Source organism: Aythya marila, assembly GCF_965140915.1.
Source record: "Aythya marila genome assembly, chromosome: 2".
Classification (NCBI taxonomy): domain Eukaryota; kingdom Metazoa; phylum Chordata; class Aves; order Anseriformes; family Anatidae; genus Aythya; species Aythya marila.
Window position 1 is genome coordinate 116,616,592 of NC_139043.1, and position 19,905 is coordinate 116,636,496.

Genomic DNA, 19,905 nt, shown 5'->3' on the forward strand with positions numbered 1-19,905 from the left:
TTATTTTTCTAATTTGTCTCCTGTACAGGAATGTTCAGACACTTCCTGATTCTGGCTCAGTGTTACAGGGGCTTTTATCTTGCCTCCCAGTGCTAAAACTCGTTTGACTTCTGTGGAGTTTCTCCAGATTAACAAGTGAGATCAAAATAATTAGGCAGCAAATCAATAGGTTTGCTAAGCTTAATAGAAAAGGTCCTTTATCTAGACACTATCTCCTTTTCCAATAAAAGCCTATTAAAATGATAGTAACATTAGCAGTATGGGAAATCACTTGTGCATACAGGTTGATGAAATTAAGCATATGGTGTGTCTTGACTTGCCATTTTCAGTTCTGCTGGGAATATCATCATTAACCAACCATCAGCTCTCAATACTGAGCCTATAAAATGATTGGCATTTTTAAAGGTAAATATTGCATAGTGACTGTTCAAGTGCATCTTCTGTTACAAGAGCTATTGCAACTGCTACTGATATGTTGCCAGCATTGACATTGAAGATCACTGAATAAAGCCAAACTGGGTCATAGATTGAAATTAAATGATCAGAACATGGGTCCAGGGATAAAAAGAAACAATTAAAAATCTGAATATGAGTTAATGAAAATTAAACTCGAGTTAGTTTGAAAAGGTTGCTTGCATGATTCTTTTTAAGGATTTTTTCAATGTTTATATTCTTATTTAAAATATAAAAAAGTGTCAATTCTGTTTTTTTGAGAGGAGTTTTTCTGGGTCACAAAGGATATATGATGTAGGCTCTTACATTGCCAGTTTCAGCTGCTTAGTCTTGGAAAATATATTTCTTTTTCCAGGCAGCGCTTCTTAAGAAAATTTAGTGGACTATATGTACACACAAATAGTTTCAAGTCTATTCTGAGAAAATTCCATATAAGCTCTTATGAATTAGAAAATATGTTTATCAACATTTAACATGCTTTTTTTTTTTTTTTTTTTTCCAATCAAATGCAATTTGCTAGTAGTAGCTATAAAAACAATTAACATTTTTCTCAAAGGTAAAATTAAAAAGTTTTAATATTCTGTATGTTTCCCTGTCTTCTATGTTCTCTCTTTCTCTTTCCCTTTTTGCAAAAGATTTAAGCCTCCAGTGATTTAAGAGGCCCCCACCTGTAAATCAGATAAGAGAGAAAGTACTGTGTGACATACAAGACCTGTCAACAATTCATATATTTCTTATTATTTATGAGTATTCCATGGTCTGAAATGAAGCCTACGAAAATATTAGCTAAATTATTAATAATGATTGAATTTGTTAAAATTGTAATGAAATATATGTCATAATCTGTCACTTTGCAGACAGTTTACAAAAAGTGGATTAAGTTTGGTGAATAAATCAGCTCTAGCAAATTGTTCATCTATCTAACAATCATAGTTGCTGCTTTTTTTCAACTAACTTTTTTTTTTTTTTTTTTTTTTTGACTCTTGACAACACATGAAGAGAAAAAGTAATCTTGTCTGTGAGGTGCATTTACCCCCGTTGTCACAATTCCCAATCTAGTTAATAATTTTTCAGCTTGTAATTTATTAGATGGGTGAATTTTCTGCAGATTTTACCATGGATTTCTGAGATTTTACATGCTTCAAAATAGACACTTTTAGATTAAACATTGGCAAATGCTGAGGTAGTATGTCTACTGCAAACTGAACGTTGAGTTTTCACAGATGGTTATTCAGCCAAAATATATCTTTCATACATTGCCAATATAAAATTTGTGTTATCTGTGGCTGGATTAGGTTATGAATAACCCAAAGTATGTGCTGCACCTGAGTTATTAAATGGTTTCAGATGCACACTAGAGATATCAGTGTACAAATACTTTAGCCAATACTGTGTGAAGAAATTTCTAGTTTAATAAAGTTTACTAACAGTCAAGCAGAGTGCAAGTAGAGTTTACTAACAGTCAAGCAGAGTGCAAGTCAAACTCAACTAGCCTACATTTTAGGAGATAAGAGATAGCACAAGTCTAGCAGTTTGCAGAATATTCTCTGTATGTTTCTTTATTCCTAAGTCTCTCTCCTTTCCAAAAGTGGATCACTGACAACAGATTTTTTGGAGATGGTGATGGTAGTGTCACTAAATTAGTCATCTTGTAGATAACTCTTTTCTCTTAAAAAGAATTCTATTTTAACAAGTATTCTAATCTGACAGAAACTTCTTCATATGTTTCCAATAAAATAATTCTTGTACTTTGTATTAATATAAGATCACCATTTGCAAGAAGAGAGGAGTATTTTTAATATACATTTTCACATTTGGAGACTTAAAATTTTTCTTTATTATCAGACAGGTCTGTATTCTTCTTTCTTGTTTTTATCTGTGATTTTCACCCGTTTTTTACCCATGTTAGGCACAAACTGAAACAAAAGAAATTCCAGCAGAGTATGAGAAAACAGTTTTTTACTGTGAGGGTGACAGAGCACTGGAGCAGTTTGCCCAGAGAGGCTATGGAGTCTTCTCTGGAGATAACCAAAACCCATTTGGATGTGACCCTGTGCTTTAGGTGACCCTGCTTGGTAGGGATCTTGGACTTCATGACCTCCAGAGGTCCCTTCCAACCTCGACCCTTCTGTGATTCTGTGATGTTCCATCTTTGTGTATTTTTAATACAGTTTATTTTTTAAGTGTAGCAAGCCTACACTTACTGAATATGCTTTTTCAAGCATAATGCTGTACCTTTACCGATACAGTTAAAGACAAAATAAAACAGTGATGAAACTCGTGTCACAATTAAGGTAAATTCAGAATTCAGATTAGTGTATTTAGTCATCAAATAAATCCAGTAGATAATAATACATAATTGTGGTGTTGACACTAAATGCTGCTTTTTTTGACTTAACTATGGAAAATATAGAGGAGCCTCTTTCCTTAAGGTCTCACATTCTATCTAAAATTTCAGCCCTTTTGCTCTGCTGCTGAAGTGCATCACTATCCTGAAAACCTTCATTTCCATCTTACAATTTTGCCAGTCTAAATTCCCTGAGCAGCTGATAACCTTGAGTCATCATAAGGAAGTACAGCAATTCAAGTGCCTGTTTAACACTTTTTCCTTAAAATCATTGTCAGCTTGCTGTTCTCATTTTCCTTTCACACGATAACACAGAGATGACTTAGTAAAAACTGATGGTTAGATGATGCACCATAGCAGCTTTTGAATAACACTGTTTTTCAGTCTAGACGAAGCCACTGAGTAAGTCAACATCAGGTTAGCAATTATTTTTAGGAAACTATTAAAGACATTGTTCCCAAACATACATGTTTACATGTATATATTAATGAAAAAATAGGAAAAAAAAAAAAAAAGTTAAAGCTTTCCCAACAAGAATGTATCTGAAGAAAAAAAGTTTGCAATTTTTCTGTGGTTTATTTATATATATATATGTATATATGTGCCTTTATCTATTTTTTATATTTATATATTTATATCTGCATTTTCAAACTCAATGTTTTAACTCATGGAGGGTCTCATTCTTGGCAGTATTAAGCAAAGTATCACCAGCAGGTCAAGAGTGATGATCCTTACTGTCTACTCAGAGTTGGTGAGGCTGCACCTGGAGTACTGGGTGACTGAATAGTGGCACAGGTTGCTCAGAGAGGTTGTGAAATCTCCCTCCTGGAGGTCTTCCAACCACAACCATTCTGTGATGCTGTGATTATGTTGCAAGCTGATCAGGCTGCTCAAATCTTTCATCAGTTCTTCACCTGGAACTTCTTGCTGATGGTGCAAGAGGTCAGTTTTTCTCTGTTTAGTCTCTGTATAATCCTTTGAATAAAGATTGTTACCATGTTGGTCTGGACAAGCATCTTCAGGGTGAATTAGACAAAGACTTCATAGAATTCAGTTATCATTATTGTGATCATATCTCCTCAAAAACATATTTATAAATAAATCATGTAGCATATTCCATCACAAAAAATACTAGTTTTTACCAGTTATGAACCTTAATAGAAATGAGATGGTAATTCATAACTCTACAAAGCAAAGCATTTGGAAGATCTCTATGCCAAGAAATTAATCTCTTCTTTCCAGCTGAGAAAGTAGGTGTGAGACACAATCAGCCAAAATCACATATTGTGGCAATATTTAATATCTGACAGCTCAACATTTTCTTTAGGGATCCTTCATGAGTGTTATCAACATTAAAAAAGTAAACAAAAGATAGTGGACTTTTTGACATATAAGGAATATTATAACTAACCTAAGCTTATAAGCTTTTTCTAATATTCTCATTAAATTCAATTATTATTATAACTAATTATATATATATATTATCATATATAATAATTATTATAACTAATCCTATATTAATTCAAATCTGGGACCAAGTTTGTCATTCTTTCCTCAGAGAATAAAATGTTATTTCTGCCATTCTTATTCCCTGCATTTCATCCCTCAAAAGGGAAACATGGCTACTCTACCTTATTGAAAGTAAGAATAGTAAGAAAGTAAGAAGTTTAAAATGGTGTTCCACATCTTTAAATGTGAAATTTGGTAAGGAAAATCTCTCAAGAAATGAGCATGAGCAGTGGATTGGTCTGGAGGTGGAATTGTTTTAGCAGTAGATTACAGAATCACTGAGGGAGTCCTGCTTAATGCAGGAGGTTTGTGTCTTTAAACTTGTCATCTCGGGTTCTGTCGGTATATATTGAATTACCGGGAAAAAAAAAAATCCTGATTTTCCTCTCACTTTCATATTTCAAAATACAGTGTTAACTTAGTTTGATCATTCTGTTCCTCTATTCATGTCTTTTGTCATTTTGATTCTGAATATTCTAGGTAGATGTTTTTCGAGTAGAAGCAGTAGATATCGGGACTCTGCAAAAGATGGTGGTTGAGAAAGGAAAAGGCTCTGACTGGCTTCTGGAGAAGATTACTGTGAAAGAGTCAGCAGCTGCTGGGAAAGAAACATTGTTCATGGCTCAAACATGGCTTAAAGACAGACGTGATGGAAAAAGTAACTCAGTAACTCTGAATGCCACAGGTCAGTATTGTTTTGAAACTATCATTTGTTAAGAAATTCATTCCAAACTGAAGAATGCACCTATGTGATTTGCTTCTATAAACAAGTTATGGTATAAAACATTTCAGTAGAGCATGTCATTATATAATTATATAAGGTTATACAATATGGTTGTACACACACACACAAAGAAAATAGAAGGGGAGAAAAAAAAAAAAAAAAAGCTTTTGATTATTTCTCCAAGAATACATTTATATGGTAGAAGATTATTTTATTGTATTGTATTGTATTGTATTTATTTTCTGTGAGTTTTTTTTTTTTTTTTTTTTTTTTTTTTATACAATAAGTGGCAAATCTAAGCTTGGTTGAAAGTGGTTGAAAGAAGACTTTGGTCTATACTGTCCGTACCAATAGATATACCAATTCATCTATACCAATAGTAGTTTTGGTCTTTAACAAGTCCCACTGAAACCAATGGGAGATGCTGTCAGTGGGAGGAACATCAGCTCCTAAAATGGGCATTAAAAGCATCCCATTAGTTCTGAGCATAAATTGTATAAATGAAACAGAAATGTTTTAAAATGAAAAATACTTGAATCTTGGCGGTTACAACCATTCCATAGTAAAGTGCTAGCTGTAGAATCAGTTCTTTAAATATACTAATATGTAGGAGATGGTGTTTAAGTAGAAAATTACATTGTACACTGCCTAGTTAAATCAATTTAAATGATACTATACTTAGTCATTTGCCTCGGTAGGCATGCAGACATTTATTATCATTTAGACATGGTTTTACAAAAGTATTAATTTGGTCTTCAATCTTTTTTAATTAGAAATTCAGGAGAGGAAGAGCACTTCTGCCTGGCCTTTAGGAAAAGAGCACATGAATTCAGGTATAGCTCTCACAATTGCATCTACTGACTTATTCATCAGTTTTGAAATAATAATATGAAAATATTTTCATCACAATATGGCATTACATTTACTGGTGCTGACATTAGTTTCCCTTCTGTGATAGTAAGAAATGTCAACATACTTACCGAGCTGATCTACGCTTAAATGCTCCCCATTTAAACTAAGACACATTTTAGGAATATTACCTCAGGTGCCTTGGTTAACATATGAAATTAGGAACACCTTCTAATCTTTTTTTTTTTTTTTTTTTTTCCTTATTTTATTTGTTCAGAAGGCAGATGGAGAATTTATTTCACAAAACATCAAGAAGAAACAAAAAAAGACTTTGAAAAGTTGTCAGAAAATATATCCAAGTTGGTTATGGTTTTTTATGGAAGCAACGGCAAGTCAAATCCGGTTTCCATGGAAAACAAAGTGGAACATCAGGCTAAGAACCAAATAACATACGATGTAAAATAATATATAGATTTGTCTATATTTGCATATTCTTTGATTTTCCTTTTAAAGAAAGATAATCATATACATGCTGAAAATATTGCAGATATTATTCTTTAAATAATCAAGAAAAGCAGAATTGAAATTTTGGGTTGCATACTTCATTTTTAAGTTTTGGATTTCTCAAGTTCATGATGATCAAGTATATTCTTTTTTTTTTTAATGTTAACAAATTGTCATATTTAATAATGCCTATCAATTTAAATGACATCAAGTATTTACATTTAAATACCAGTGTAGTGTGCAATTTGAATTTGATAGAATAATTATAATGAATGCACCTGGAGTATAAAGTTAATTTTTTTCCATAAGTGCCTAAAGTCAACCTGGTTGTGCTGCTTTGGAACTCGGTGGGACTTACAGAACTAGTACTGATGCAAATGGGGCTAGGTCAGTGCTGATCCCCGAGAAGAAAACTTCCTCTCTCCTACACATGTATCTATGTTTATTTTTGGACACTAACTCGTAGTTTTGTTGCTTCCTAGATATATTTACCATCTGATTTGGGGATGGTTTATAAAGTGAGACTTGGACTCCAGAGTTTGGAAAACAGCATATCACAGTTGTCTCTTCATCGTTTTAAAATGCAGAACACATCCACCCTGGATACCTTTAGCCTGACTATAAATAAAACACTTCCTCTTTCTCTTAATGGAGACAGATGGATTGAATTCCCTGTAGAGTGGCCATTAAAAGAAACACTTTCTGGTAGGTATAAATGTACATTAAGGTAGTAGAGTGGTACAGGAAGTTAACACATCCTAATATTACAATTGGAATCTTTATCAAAACAGAAAATTTTGTTGTATTTATTTAATGATAAATAAAGCATGGATAAGAATTTTAAATGTGTGAAGGAAAATGATATTCACTCAGCTTAATGCCTGTGTACCATAAAGTGTGAAATGCAATGCTCACTTGATAGCACAGAAACTTTATTATAAGCTACATAGAATAGTGGTAAGAAATATTCTTTTCTTGCAATATCATAATATTTCTGTTCTCCTGTATTTAGTCTTCAGTGGCTCATATTACTGACATTAAAAATACAATTTTTTTAGCTCATTTTTTATTAACTGATTTTTTTTTTCTTTTTGTATGCTGCACACAAAGATTCTTGGGAGAAAAAACAAAAACAAAAACAAAACAACAACAACAACAACAACAACAAAACAAAACAAAACAAAAAAAAAACAACAATACTAAAAACTATACAAAACAAAACCCAATCAAACAAGAATATACAACCACCACCAAGCCCTCCCCACCCCAGACTAAATATCATTACTACCTTTATATACTCCAAATATTTATGTCTGTTACAATTAGCTCAACTGTCTTACATATAATCTTTGTAAAGCAAAATAAAAAATATCCTTTCACCTAAAGTCTACTTTACCTTCCATGTGTTTATAATGTGATGCTTACTAAATGCTACCATTTGCCAAACAATTCTCAATTTAATAAACAGACCAAGTAATAATACTTGAAATCATTGAAATCATTTCTGCCTGAGTTTTATACAGAAGACAAATGAGTTATCTGAGTAAAGAATAAGTCAATTATTCAGAATAAGTCAGTGTTATATGAACTATTCCAATACACTTTGAACTGGAATTTATGGCCCAGTTTCAGTGAGGTGTTTATAAATTTCTAAATGTAAGCATGCAAAAAAATCTGAGTAGAATTAACAGGTTGGTGGTTTTTATTTATTTATTTTTCTTTTCGTATTTTGACTGTAACTGAAAATTTAAATTTCGTATTTAAGCTTTAGATTTTGTATTGCTTAGAGCTGTTATTTTCACTTGAAACAAAGACTTGCGCAGTAACGGATACAGAGTAGGGCTTAATGGCTTTGGTCTCCTATACATAAGATTGAAACAAGAAGGACCTTCAGATTAATATAAAAACATGACTGTACCCCTTGCAAAAGACAGATCACTGTCACATGCAGATATATCGAGGGTACATATACATGCACACAGAAACAGTGTGAGAAAGATGCAGCATGGATGATAAATAGGCAGTGAGATTGGAGCCCTAATGACCTTTATTCTTACTCTGGCTCCATCACTGACCTATTGGTTGAAAAAATCACTTACCTATTCCTTGTGTTTTCTTTTTTGTTGTTGTTTGTTTGTTTGTTTAGAGGGCTGGGAGGTGGGCTAGTAGCAGCGGGGGAGTTTGTAATATTTTCCTTCTTTGTAATATACTTTGAGATCAAGAGGTAAAAATCACAAATAAGTAATATATTATCTATATGTTCATGTAAAAGAACAAACAAACAAAAAGGTCATCTCTGTTGCATTTATTTCTTTCCACATAGGGTTTAGAAGTGTTCAGTGAGGGATTTGTAACCACAAGGAAAAAAAAAAAAAAAAAAAAAAACTAGGACAGTGTGAAACATTCCCCAAATCTTTGCCATTTTATGTCCAAGAGAGCTTTAAGCAGCTCCACAGCAGGTTGCACACATGGAGTTCAAAGCGATCCTTTACACACAAACCTACTTGAAATTTATTGTGCAAAACAGATCTGCTTCTCTGCCAGATTTCTAAATCTAATTTATTTTCTCTTCGGTTTTCTTTTTCTCAGCTAAAAGGAAAACTAGTATTGTGCTAATTGAAATGGAAAGCAGCTGATCATAATCACCTTAAGTGAGAAGCTGTGTGCTGTTGAATTTCAGATACAGCTCAGTATACTGTCATTCATAGAGTGCCTTAGAATTTCATCTCTCAGTTGTCTTTTCCATTTTTTCATTTTGTACTTGGGACTATGATGAAGCATATCCTAATGGCTAATTGAAGCCATCAAAATACAGCTGATAAATTACATTGCAAGCCCTGGAGATCTGGCTATGTACCAGTCCATATGTACCTTTGGGTATATTAATGGGGAGAGGCCTCCAACTGAATATATGCATAGATTCCCTGTAGCGTACCTTCCTTTGAGATGCTTGCACCTCAAGAATCCCCAGGGATAAAGCAGTGCTCTCTCACTCACAGGGTTGTACAGAAGGTGAATGAATTTTACACTACTGTAGCATTTAATGCAAAACAATGAACTAGTGAAAAGGTAAAATAAAAATGCATTATGTTACTTTCAAATAACTGATTATTTTCACAAAGTAAAAATAGTGTCATAATTCACACAGAGATTATGAAATCATTGGAATTTTATAAAATTAACAGAGTTGTAACATTCATATATGTATTGTCCTTATTGGATGTAACTTCTTTTCAGATATTTCCCTTCATCTTTCCTCCCTCCAATCTATTCAATTCACTACAGAGATAAAAGCTTATTTGCCCACACCTATAATGGTTTGATCCCACTACCTGAACAAAGACCACCGTTTGAGGATTTTAGCCCTCTTCCCTGGCCTACATCAGTTTCCTTCAATTGCTTCTCTTTTTAAAAAGTACTCTGCCAGTTCTAACCCCCGTATAATCTGTTCCAAAGTTCATTTAACTCTAACTTTAATTGACTACAGTGTGTCAGGGCCATGATAAGACAATAGATCTTACTTGCCCTGGAAAGTCTGGGATCTGGGACTGGGACCTGCCCTGGGACCTCTAGTCATGCCCCTTCTGCACATGAGCATAGGGCATCCATTTAAGATCATGCCTGAGATGCATTAGATATGCACCAGCCTTTAGACCTGTCTCTGGCCCCATCTTCTGAATAGACTTAGGACAAATGCTGTAGCCTTATGTCCAGTTCTGTCTTTGGCCCTTTGCCCAGCTGTTCCCAGCTGGACCCCCAGGATGTATCCCAGATCTGATTCATAATTTGCCATGTTTGGGACTGCTGATGGCTCTGCCTGCCACATGCAGATGCTGCAGGACAGTTCCCTGGTCACTGCTTTTTTATTTTAAATATTTTTCCTTTTTTTTTTTTTTTTTTTTTTTACCTTAATTGTATTTTTTATTTAAACTTAGCTATTTCCTGGGCTTTTTCTAAGTTTTATCTTTACAGGTAAAGCTATGTACCTCTTTGTCACTCTGAATTTCTTACTATGCACCTGCTCCACTACAGTATGCATGCAACAAGAGTCTGTTCTCTCTCTGTTATTGCTGATGCTGGGGAAACAAGGCAAGGCTCATGGAAGAGAACTAGTTCTTGTACTGAACTCGGTATTTCATATGATCATTAGATCTGAAAGCTGATAATAACAGCTTGTGATCTTTTCTTTTCTTTTCTTTTCTTGCCTTTGAAAGGATACAGGTAATCTGCTAATATATGCTGTCCTGATCTAAACTTTGAACCACTTTCTGCAGAAGCATTCTGCAAGGTCAGGATTCATCCCCTTCTACCAGGGTAGAATATAAACAGATGCTTTGTGAATGCATTTACTTTTAAAGGTGTTCAGATGCTGTCATCTTTTCTTCAGTTAAATAACTATAACTATTGCATAAATCACAAACTGCACAAACTCATGGGTGACAACTTCAGTCAAGATAGACTTGTATTCTTGGGCTGACTCCATAGTCAGAGGATGTGCTCCATTATAATAAAGTTCAAAGTAGGAATTTAGGTGCTCTGAAGGACTTGTCTCCCTAGCTAAATTCTGTCTTTGTAAAGACCCCAAAGGTGTTTGATGAATCTGAAACTTATTAGGATTTAATCTATTAGTCATTTGGCATTAAAAATAAAAAGGTAACTAGCTGTTTGCGGTAATTTCTCCATAATGTGAAACTGTGAAAATCAGCATAAAGTATTGGCATGTTTTTCTCTCATTGAAGGTTGCCAGCAATACCAATGTTTATAGTTACAGGACAAAATTAAGGAAAAATATTTAAAAAGTGAATTTAACTATTATGTCAAGTGTGTGATAAGACAATGATTACTACCATTGTCAAGTGTGTCATTTTTAATTCCATCTGATTGTGCATTGCTATGTTGTCAAATAGCTGTGCAAGGTTGTGACATGGTATTAAAGTGATCTCTTTCTGCTTGATTTTGCAGTGGTTAAATATCATCTAACAGTATTTTCTAGAAATATTTTGACTGTGAGAAATGTCGTGCGTATAACTGCGTGTATATATGGTACTTACGGAGACACAGGGGACAGATCCCTTCTCTGGTCATTGGAGAATGTCCAGCAGGAAGAGAGCCATGAGGTACTCTGTATTTAAAATTAAAGTTACTTAAAATTTATCCTTTAATCCATTCTTGTACTTCCTATATATTATTTTTCCTCTATACTTAAAATAATATTGTTTAAGATTGTAATATTGAACAATTTTATTTTAGTCATTCCTAGTTATTGTGGATGCTGTTGAACTGGGAGAACTGGACAAAGTTGTTCTTTTAATCAGCAGTAAAACAGGTAAAGTACTTTTGCTGCTCTCTAAAGTCAGTGATGCGAATCACAGAGATAATCTCTTAAGAGCAATACAGTCACCACCAGAGATAAATTCAGATTAATTTCCTTTGGTTATTTTTTAAAAAGGTAAAATTTTATAAAGCAAAATCCTACATTTTGTTGCATTTAAATCCCTGGAGCTGAAAGCTGTATAATTACTGCATCAAGAAAGTAAACTATTCCATTACAAACAAGAAATAAAAATTAGGATAAATAATTTTGTTCTCCTATTAATATACAATATAGGAGAATACTTATAACTCAAGTAAGAAACTAGTATTGTTTAATTGCCTTTCTGTGATTCAGTTATTTTTATTGTTTTCTCCAGCTGTTCTGTTTTCTTATTGTAACTTTTTATTTTTGGGGGGATGGTGGGGTGGGGGGAGAGTTTAAATGTGATGAACGGTAGCTTTGCCACCAAATTACATTGTCTCATCTGTAGGATGATTATCATGCTACTAAGGAATATTCTAAGATGAATTTTTTGTAAATGTTTTTGTAAATTCCTTTAATGAAATTTCTCATATAATTGTGTATTGTTACTTTCTATGTATTACAGTGGACCATTTGTAGACAGGTTTCTAGGAAAGCAAGGGTTATACATTTCTACTTTGTCTGTCTTGCTTGTCTGTCTGGCTCCTCATAATAACCTTCTAAACTCACCGCCGAGCTTCAACCATATTTGAAAAATACATATAAATATCAAAGATATTTGTGTGGTCAACATGTACCTGCTGGTTGGGTGGTCAACACTTTCTGCACCAGAGCATGAATTGCTTGAATACTAAGGTCTTCAGAGGTGGCACAACATGGAGCTGCAAATATTACAGTGGGATAGGGAAGGGGAGGGGCAGCCCTGTCATACTGCTGTTGAGGGCTGACTACATTTGTTTCCTGCAGTTTCAGCCATGAAAGTTAACTACAGTCATCTGTCTCACTGACAGTCATTGAATATGGCAATTACACATTGCCAAAGGGCACCACAGAGAACATGACAGGCAAGATTTTTCCAATCAGGTTTGAAAACATGATTCACAAAGGAGGGACTTTGAGGCTCATTGGCTGTGTGTGTTATGAAGAAAGGATTGGACAGGTGTATAATACATTTCTTCCAACAGAATTACTTAGATGATAAAGCACTTTGGATGAGTAAGGGTGTCCACATTGTGTCTAGAGGTTTATTGAATTGTTTGGATGTAGACTTTGAACCAAAAATCCCCAAGCGCAAAAGCTCTTTAGTGTCTGAAATCAAATGTACCCTGCAGGACTGGTCATCCCAGGCAATGTATTGATTTTCTATATTTATGCTGCTTCTACAATCAGAGCTGTTTTTTTTAGGATCAGGTGGCTCTTCCCTCACTGCATGCATGGTTTGAGATTTTGAGATCCCCTAGCTTCTGAATGCACTGTCTGGGAAGATCATGAGTGCAACACCATGTCCTGAATTCCTCCAGAGGAGCCTGATCCTATTAAACATCTACTGATATATAATAAAAGGGACTTAGACAGTAGGAGAAGACATTGGGACACACTTTGCTGAAGAGAGCTGCAGGGACAAATGATAGAAGAAAAGAGAAATTAAGTAGTCTTCGTGACTAGCTAGTGGCAAGAGTGGCCAGTGTCATAGACAGCAAATAGCTGAAGCCCTCAGCAGAAAATTCAAAATTGCAGTTCAAAGAGCAATCTTTCTTATACAGAAGAGGTTTACACTGAATTGTTAAACTTCCTTCATACCTGTCATTCTATAAATCTTTATGCTTCACATGGAATGGAGTTCCAACCCTTTTGTCAACCAGTCACTGAGGAGGAAGCACCAGATACATATTCCTTCTCTTCCTTCTCAAATGAGCCTGCCTGAGTTGTGCTGAATGTGTTCTGCATGCCTGCTGCACTCCTCTGCTTCACCAAGACAAGGGAAATACTTCTAAACTTCTGTGTAGAGGTTTTAAATAGGAACAAAATAAGAAATGTTTCAATGATTCCAGGATTTTATAGTCAATCGTTGTTATACATAAATTAATTAATAAATGATGTTTTAATACTTTACTTAATTCTTGGATGCACAGTACAACATTTTCACTATATTTTATTTTCTTGTTTTTAGACTGCAAACTGGACATTAAAAAATTGCATTTGAAAGAATCTGTGAAGAATCATCCTATCTATGTTTTTGAAGTGAATGAGTAAGTATCATACGAGGAGCTAGTCATTTTGTAGTTAGAGAGCACTATTTTATTTATTTATTTATTTATTTATTTATTTATTTTTGATAGAGAACACTGAGCAGGCACTGGATTAAAAAGACTGTCATACAGTGGGTCAATCAACAGATTTTTTTTTTTTAAAGTCCATCTTCCACTGTCCCATGTAAACTCATAGGATTTTTTGATTTAACATATAGATTATTTACCACAAAAATATATGGTTTTTGTTTTGCAGGACATTTTCTTTGGATCCAAATAAGCCAGAAATACAGAGAGAAATCCCGGTATCTTTTATTATTAGAGGAGACAAACAAAAGAATGGCACAGATAAAAACTTAAATAAAGAAGGAAGTCAAGCAGAAAATCAGACAGAGTATACTATTAAAGTATACACAGGTGACAAAAGGGGAGCAGGAACTGATGCCAATGTGCATATTATTTTATTTGGGGATGAGGACAGATCTGAGGTGTTTCAGCTCTCTCAGTCACTGGAGCATCAAGATCCCTTTGAAAGAGGAAAGGTGAGGATATAGATTTCTATCTGTTTCTGGATTGGGAAAGTAAGAAATCTATGCAAGACTTTTATAAAACTTCAGGCATTTATCTTCTTTTCCAAGTATTTAGATGATATGTGGACAGCTCTTTCTGTGGTTAGCGTTTCACCAGAGTAACCAAAGGACATTTTATCTCTAATATATGTAACTGACAATGACTAACTGTTGTTGTTACTCCCAAACACATCCTCATATTGCATCCACTCATCTGCTCAGTTATGTGTTTTGTTGATCTGCAACGCACAGCATGCATTACTCGTGTATGTGCATGTATGTGCAATATTCCTTGGTGTTACACAAATTTTGAATATTGAATATCAGTCTCTGATATCCCATTGGTTTACTTTACAATGGAAAGTTTTGTTTGGATAACCAAACAAAATGGAGAAGACCAACTGTGTCCTGGTCTGCATCAAAAGAGAGTGACCAGTAGGTCAAGGGAGGTGATTGTCCCCCTCTACTCTGCCACTGGGAGGCCCCATCTTCAGTGGAAGTCCAGGTTTGGAGTCCCCATCTCAAGAAAGTGGTGGATCTGTTAGAGTGCATCCAGAAGAAGAAGGCTACAGAGATGATCAGAGGGCTGGAGAGAGCTGGGGATGTTCAGTCTAGAGAAGGCTCCAGGGAGACCTCATTGTGACCTTTCAATACTTAAAGGGGTCTTATAAAAAAGATGGAGAAAGACTCTTTACTCAGGTAGATAAAGATAGGACAAGGGGGAATGGTCTTAAACTAAAAGAGGATAGATTTGGACTAGACATTAGGAGGAAATTCTTCACTCAGAGGGTGGTGGAGGTTGCCAAAAGAAGTTACAGATGCTCCATCCCTGGAGGTGTTCAAGGCCAGGCTGGATTGGGCCTTGGGCAACCTGATCTAGTGGGCGGCATCCCTGGCTATGGCAGGGGGGATGGAGTTAGATGGTCTTTAAGATCCCTTCCAATGTGAGCCATTTTCTGGTTCTATGATTCCATGATTGTATGATTCTATTCAGATATTTGTAGTTCAGATATAAATATTTGCTTAAGAATGATGATTCTCTGTAAGGTATCCTAGTACCTTAACAGAATGTTCTTCTGTTTTTAATAAACATATTACTTTGGCAAAGGAACTGTTCCATTTACTCACCACCTCTGATGGTGACCCTTATGTATCAAGAAATAAATATATTTCCCACATTTTTCTCCTGTGGATTTCTTGAAAGGTAATGACTGAATAAGTAAAACTCCAGTTAAGATATCTTCCATATGAAATATGCTTCATTATTTCCAGCAATAGTAAGCATCTTTTTATGTGCAGTTTGGTTCAATTTTTTTTCAGCTAAAGTGTCTGAGGATATCATCATGTATTGACTTCAATACTGAGAAAATTAATAAACTAGTTACCTACAAGCACAAGGAGAAAATAAGAGTGTCTTGAGTAATACTTCCTTTTGCTTACTACACAGAAGGTATCATTGTTCTTTGAAAAAGAAGAGTAAATACTTAGAAATTGTATTATTCGCTAATTAACAATCTAGCTAAATCAATGTAAACCAGTGAGATCTTTAAGAAATGTCTTATGGAAAAAAAGGATCTGAAGAAAATATATAATATGTGGGAGATAAAATGGCAAATGCTGTACAAGCCTTTCTCTTTTGCATTCTTGAACATATATTTATGTACAATAAACTGAAAACATTTTAGAAGGCTATAGCAACTGAGAATTCATGACATTTAGTAAAAATACTTTGATATATGAAAGTTGGGAAAAAGATACGGATTTTCATTCTTTAAGATTTGTCCACTCTACTGTATAAATTGTCCTGCTATAAGATTGTCCTACTGTGAAGTATAGAGAGGATCTACCAAAGACCTTTGCTAAGGAAAATAAACCATACCAGGTGTCACCCATCTATTTCAAACTGATATTACTACATTTGAATTAGTCCTGAAACTGGCCTTAACAAAGGTATAAATTTCCAAATGTATGTATGTAACTTTTTATAACTGGCTGTATTTTAATATTAAAGGTTGATACATTCAAGATTAAGACAAAAAAAATAGGATGCCTACATTCCATTGAAATTGGTCATGATGGGAAAGGATTCGGTAAGTATACTGCATGTGTTCAATGGGCTTGTAAAAATCTTCTGCTTGAATATCTGCCTGACATTTGGAAGGTCTTTGAAGTCATGCTATTGCTACAGTTAGCTAATATAAATCTTGATACAAATGAGGTCAGTTTGACTGCTCTTTCTTTGACTTCTCTTGCTTTTCTTGCTTTGACTGCTCTTGCCACCCCTATCTTTATCACTTTATCACATTTTCATTGACTTTACCACTTTACCTTGACTTTTCATAATTTATTTATTTATTTATCGCTAGCAGAGAGGAAATATGGTTAGTATGTATCTCTGAAATCTTTATTCTTCAGTCATCGTTCAGCCAAAACTTTTATTAGATGTGTTGAACAACATAGGATTACCATGACACATGTAGCTTTTCTTCTTATGAGAGCTAAACAATAAGGAGAGCACTGGACTGCGCTACATCTTGACCTGATTTTAAATTAGGATGCAGCTACAGTATGAACCCAGACATGATGATGGAAACTGTTTCCATGTACAGTGTATCTCATAATCTCTAATACCTGAATTTACCAAAACATAAGATAGGAGATTAGGGCATAGAGCATTTGGAACTTACATTTAGTGATGATATGAAATTAAAACCTTGAAAGATAGAAATATATAAATAGAATTTGCAGGCAATGTACAGCTTGAATCACAAAGGTCACATTGTTTTGAGATAATCTAATCAGGTGAGTTTTACTAAACCACTCTGGTAAGTAAGAAATGCACTTAGGTTTAATAAAACCTTATTTATTAATAAGGCATCAAGGGTGTAGCATACCTAGGATGTACCAAACAAAATTCTGCAACTGGCAAATCTTTTTTAGCCAAAAGTTCTACAGGGGTTTTCTGACTAGAAAACCCCTGTATATGATATGTATGTCATATCATATCATGTCATATCATACATGTGATGGTACTGAAAACTACATTTATATACACATATATAATCTGTTGAAATAAAATCCTCCGGCTGAATTTCATCTTATTAGTGTTAGCTACTGTACATGCACACAATTCAGCTTAACACTGGGGAATTCTACACCAGAAGGTGCTCTGAGAATTGCACAGAAGCCTGCAGGGGAAATACACATTAAACTTGTAATTTCTGGGTCCCAAACCATCAACAACATGATTATCTGTACTCTCTGTGTCCTGATCAACATTGCATAGTGCCTTCCTAGCACAGCTGTTGTGTGTAGATCCATGTTAAATCCATGACTTTCTTCCTCTTTTTTTTTTCTCTGAAATTATCTCCAAATGTCTTTTGTCTTGTCAGTTGTAATCTGCACAAGTCTCCTCAAAGGTAACACCTCTTTGAAATGTTTCATCTGTTTGCTAATCTTTCTTACCTGCCTCTAGATTTCTCCATACCTAGAGCATTCAGTGAGGTCTGCTGGAGTTATGTCAATAAAGGATAAAGCATTAGATTATAAACTTTTCAGGAGAGCAAATATGGCTTAATATTTGTTTATAAAGTGCTGTGTAAATTTGAGGGACTGTAAATTTTTATTGCTAATAATCATGACTGAATTACAGAGATTTCAGGAAAGGTCATATATTCCAAGTAGAGTCTACAATATATTAAAGCATTCACAAAATTTCATTAAAGGAGTTCCAAAAGTACTTCACAATTTCAATAAATGACTCCTGTGGATTGAAGATGAAAAATGTAGACACCTTTATGGCCTAGTTATACTAGATAATTGTTTGAAAATGTCCATGGAAGGGGAAAAACAGTGCCATGCCTTTATGTTTTATTTACATTGGTACAGTTTGCAAAATATTTTATGTTGTGTTTTCAGCCTACTTACAAATTATATGTATATATATTTAGCCTACATGATAGTTTTTCCAAATATTTGAAAACCAAAATCATTTGTTAGAATATAGTGTTTTATCTCTAGAACATGCAAAGAATACCAAAAGGTTTTCAGCTGCTAGCAATACGATCCTAATTGGTTTTTAAACATTTTAAATTGTGTTTGCATTGGCAAACACAACTAAAGACATCATCACAAACACTGCATTTGTGTATAATAAAGTTTTATTTTAAAAACCTTCATATTTTAATATTGTGTAAAATAAAATTCTACAGCATAAGAATGATGGTATCTTTCACACAACAAACTTGTTGACTATAGTAGTTAAATATATTCTTAAAGCAAAAACAGATAGAATTTTGGCCCAAAATTGAGATGTTATTCTGAATCATTACTGATAGAGAAAATGAGAAATTCAAGTTCATCAACTGGTTTATATAGGTTTATATAAACACATTAACTAGAAAGTAGTAATAGAATTTCTGTTATCCTGTTCTTAGATTATCATTAAAGAAATTACATCTACTAATAAAGTCCATCCTTTTTTTTTTGGTTTGGTAGACACTAAAGATCAAATCATTTCAGGGGTGTACTATGAGTGCATTTCAGACTACAGAAAAGGGCAAAATGGGATTTCAAGAATGTATTTGATATTACCATGCACTCTGTTTCATTTGCCTTATACCTATTACATTCCATGTGGAAAACTAAGTTAAGCTGTAATAATTTTTTTGCTTTATATTTTCTGTCAATAACATCAAAGACCTCCTCCATAAAATGGAGAGAAGTTGGTAGTAATTTGAATTATCGACTTTTCAGTTTTATTATTGATATTGAGTCCATTTGAAAATGCTGAACCACACAGGGTTTGGAAATGAAATCAGAAACATTGCTTATGATTTATATGTGTTTTGGTTATATCAAATTTGTCTTTTCTTCATTGTTCTACAGGAAGTGGCTGGTTTCTAGAAAAAGTAGAAATCACTGATGCATCTAGGAACTCAGTGTATTGCTTCAACTGTAACAGGTTGGTAGATCAGCTCATTATTACTCTGTAGGTGCAGTTTTCTTCATAACAACTAGTGGTCTTTTTAGTCTCTCAGTTGTTTTTCTTCTGGTTTCCTAAAACAGTACAAATTCTGAAACCATGCTGTTTTTCTATCAGTCCATCCCCGGTAACTTTTGAACCTTTTGACCATTTTCATCTAATTTGCCAGAAGAATATATAGAGGAAGACATTATATTTTTCCATGTTATTAAAACTGGATGGCTGTAGAAGAGACAGAAGTATCTGAGTGCCTTTGCTGAGAGAAGATAGTAGTATGCCATTTTCATGAGGTAGAAGCTGTCTGGTGAACCATTGCATGAGTATTAGCACATATGTAGCTCTGACTAGCATATCATATGTACACAGACATGAGAGAACGCAGACATTGGAAATAAGGGATGGTGGGTGGATAGTAGGATAT

The 19,905-nt window shown here is 34.2% G+C and overlaps 1 protein-coding gene across 1 annotated transcript in view; it reads left to right on the forward strand.

Moving 5' to 3' along the window:
- The window catches only part of RP1 (RP1 axonemal microtubule associated), a 214,311-nt gene that overhangs the window by 192,050 nt on the left and 2,356 nt on the right, over positions 1-19,905 (forward strand). Inside the window, exons 48-57 of the mRNA XM_082755390.1 lie at positions 4,790-4,994; positions 5,807-5,866; positions 6,160-6,338; positions 6,869-7,091; positions 11,349-11,503; positions 11,637-11,712; positions 13,853-13,931; positions 14,188-14,473; positions 16,512-16,590; positions 19,388-19,463. Coding sequence (XP_082611516.1) covers positions 4,790-4,994; positions 5,807-5,866; positions 6,160-6,338; positions 6,869-7,091; positions 11,349-11,503; positions 11,637-11,712; positions 13,853-13,931; positions 14,188-14,473; positions 16,512-16,590; positions 19,388-19,463 — 1,418 coding nt within the window. The remainder of the gene's footprint in view (positions 1-4,789; positions 4,995-5,806; positions 5,867-6,159; positions 6,339-6,868; positions 7,092-11,348; positions 11,504-11,636; positions 11,713-13,852; positions 13,932-14,187; positions 14,474-16,511; positions 16,591-19,387; positions 19,464-19,905) is intronic.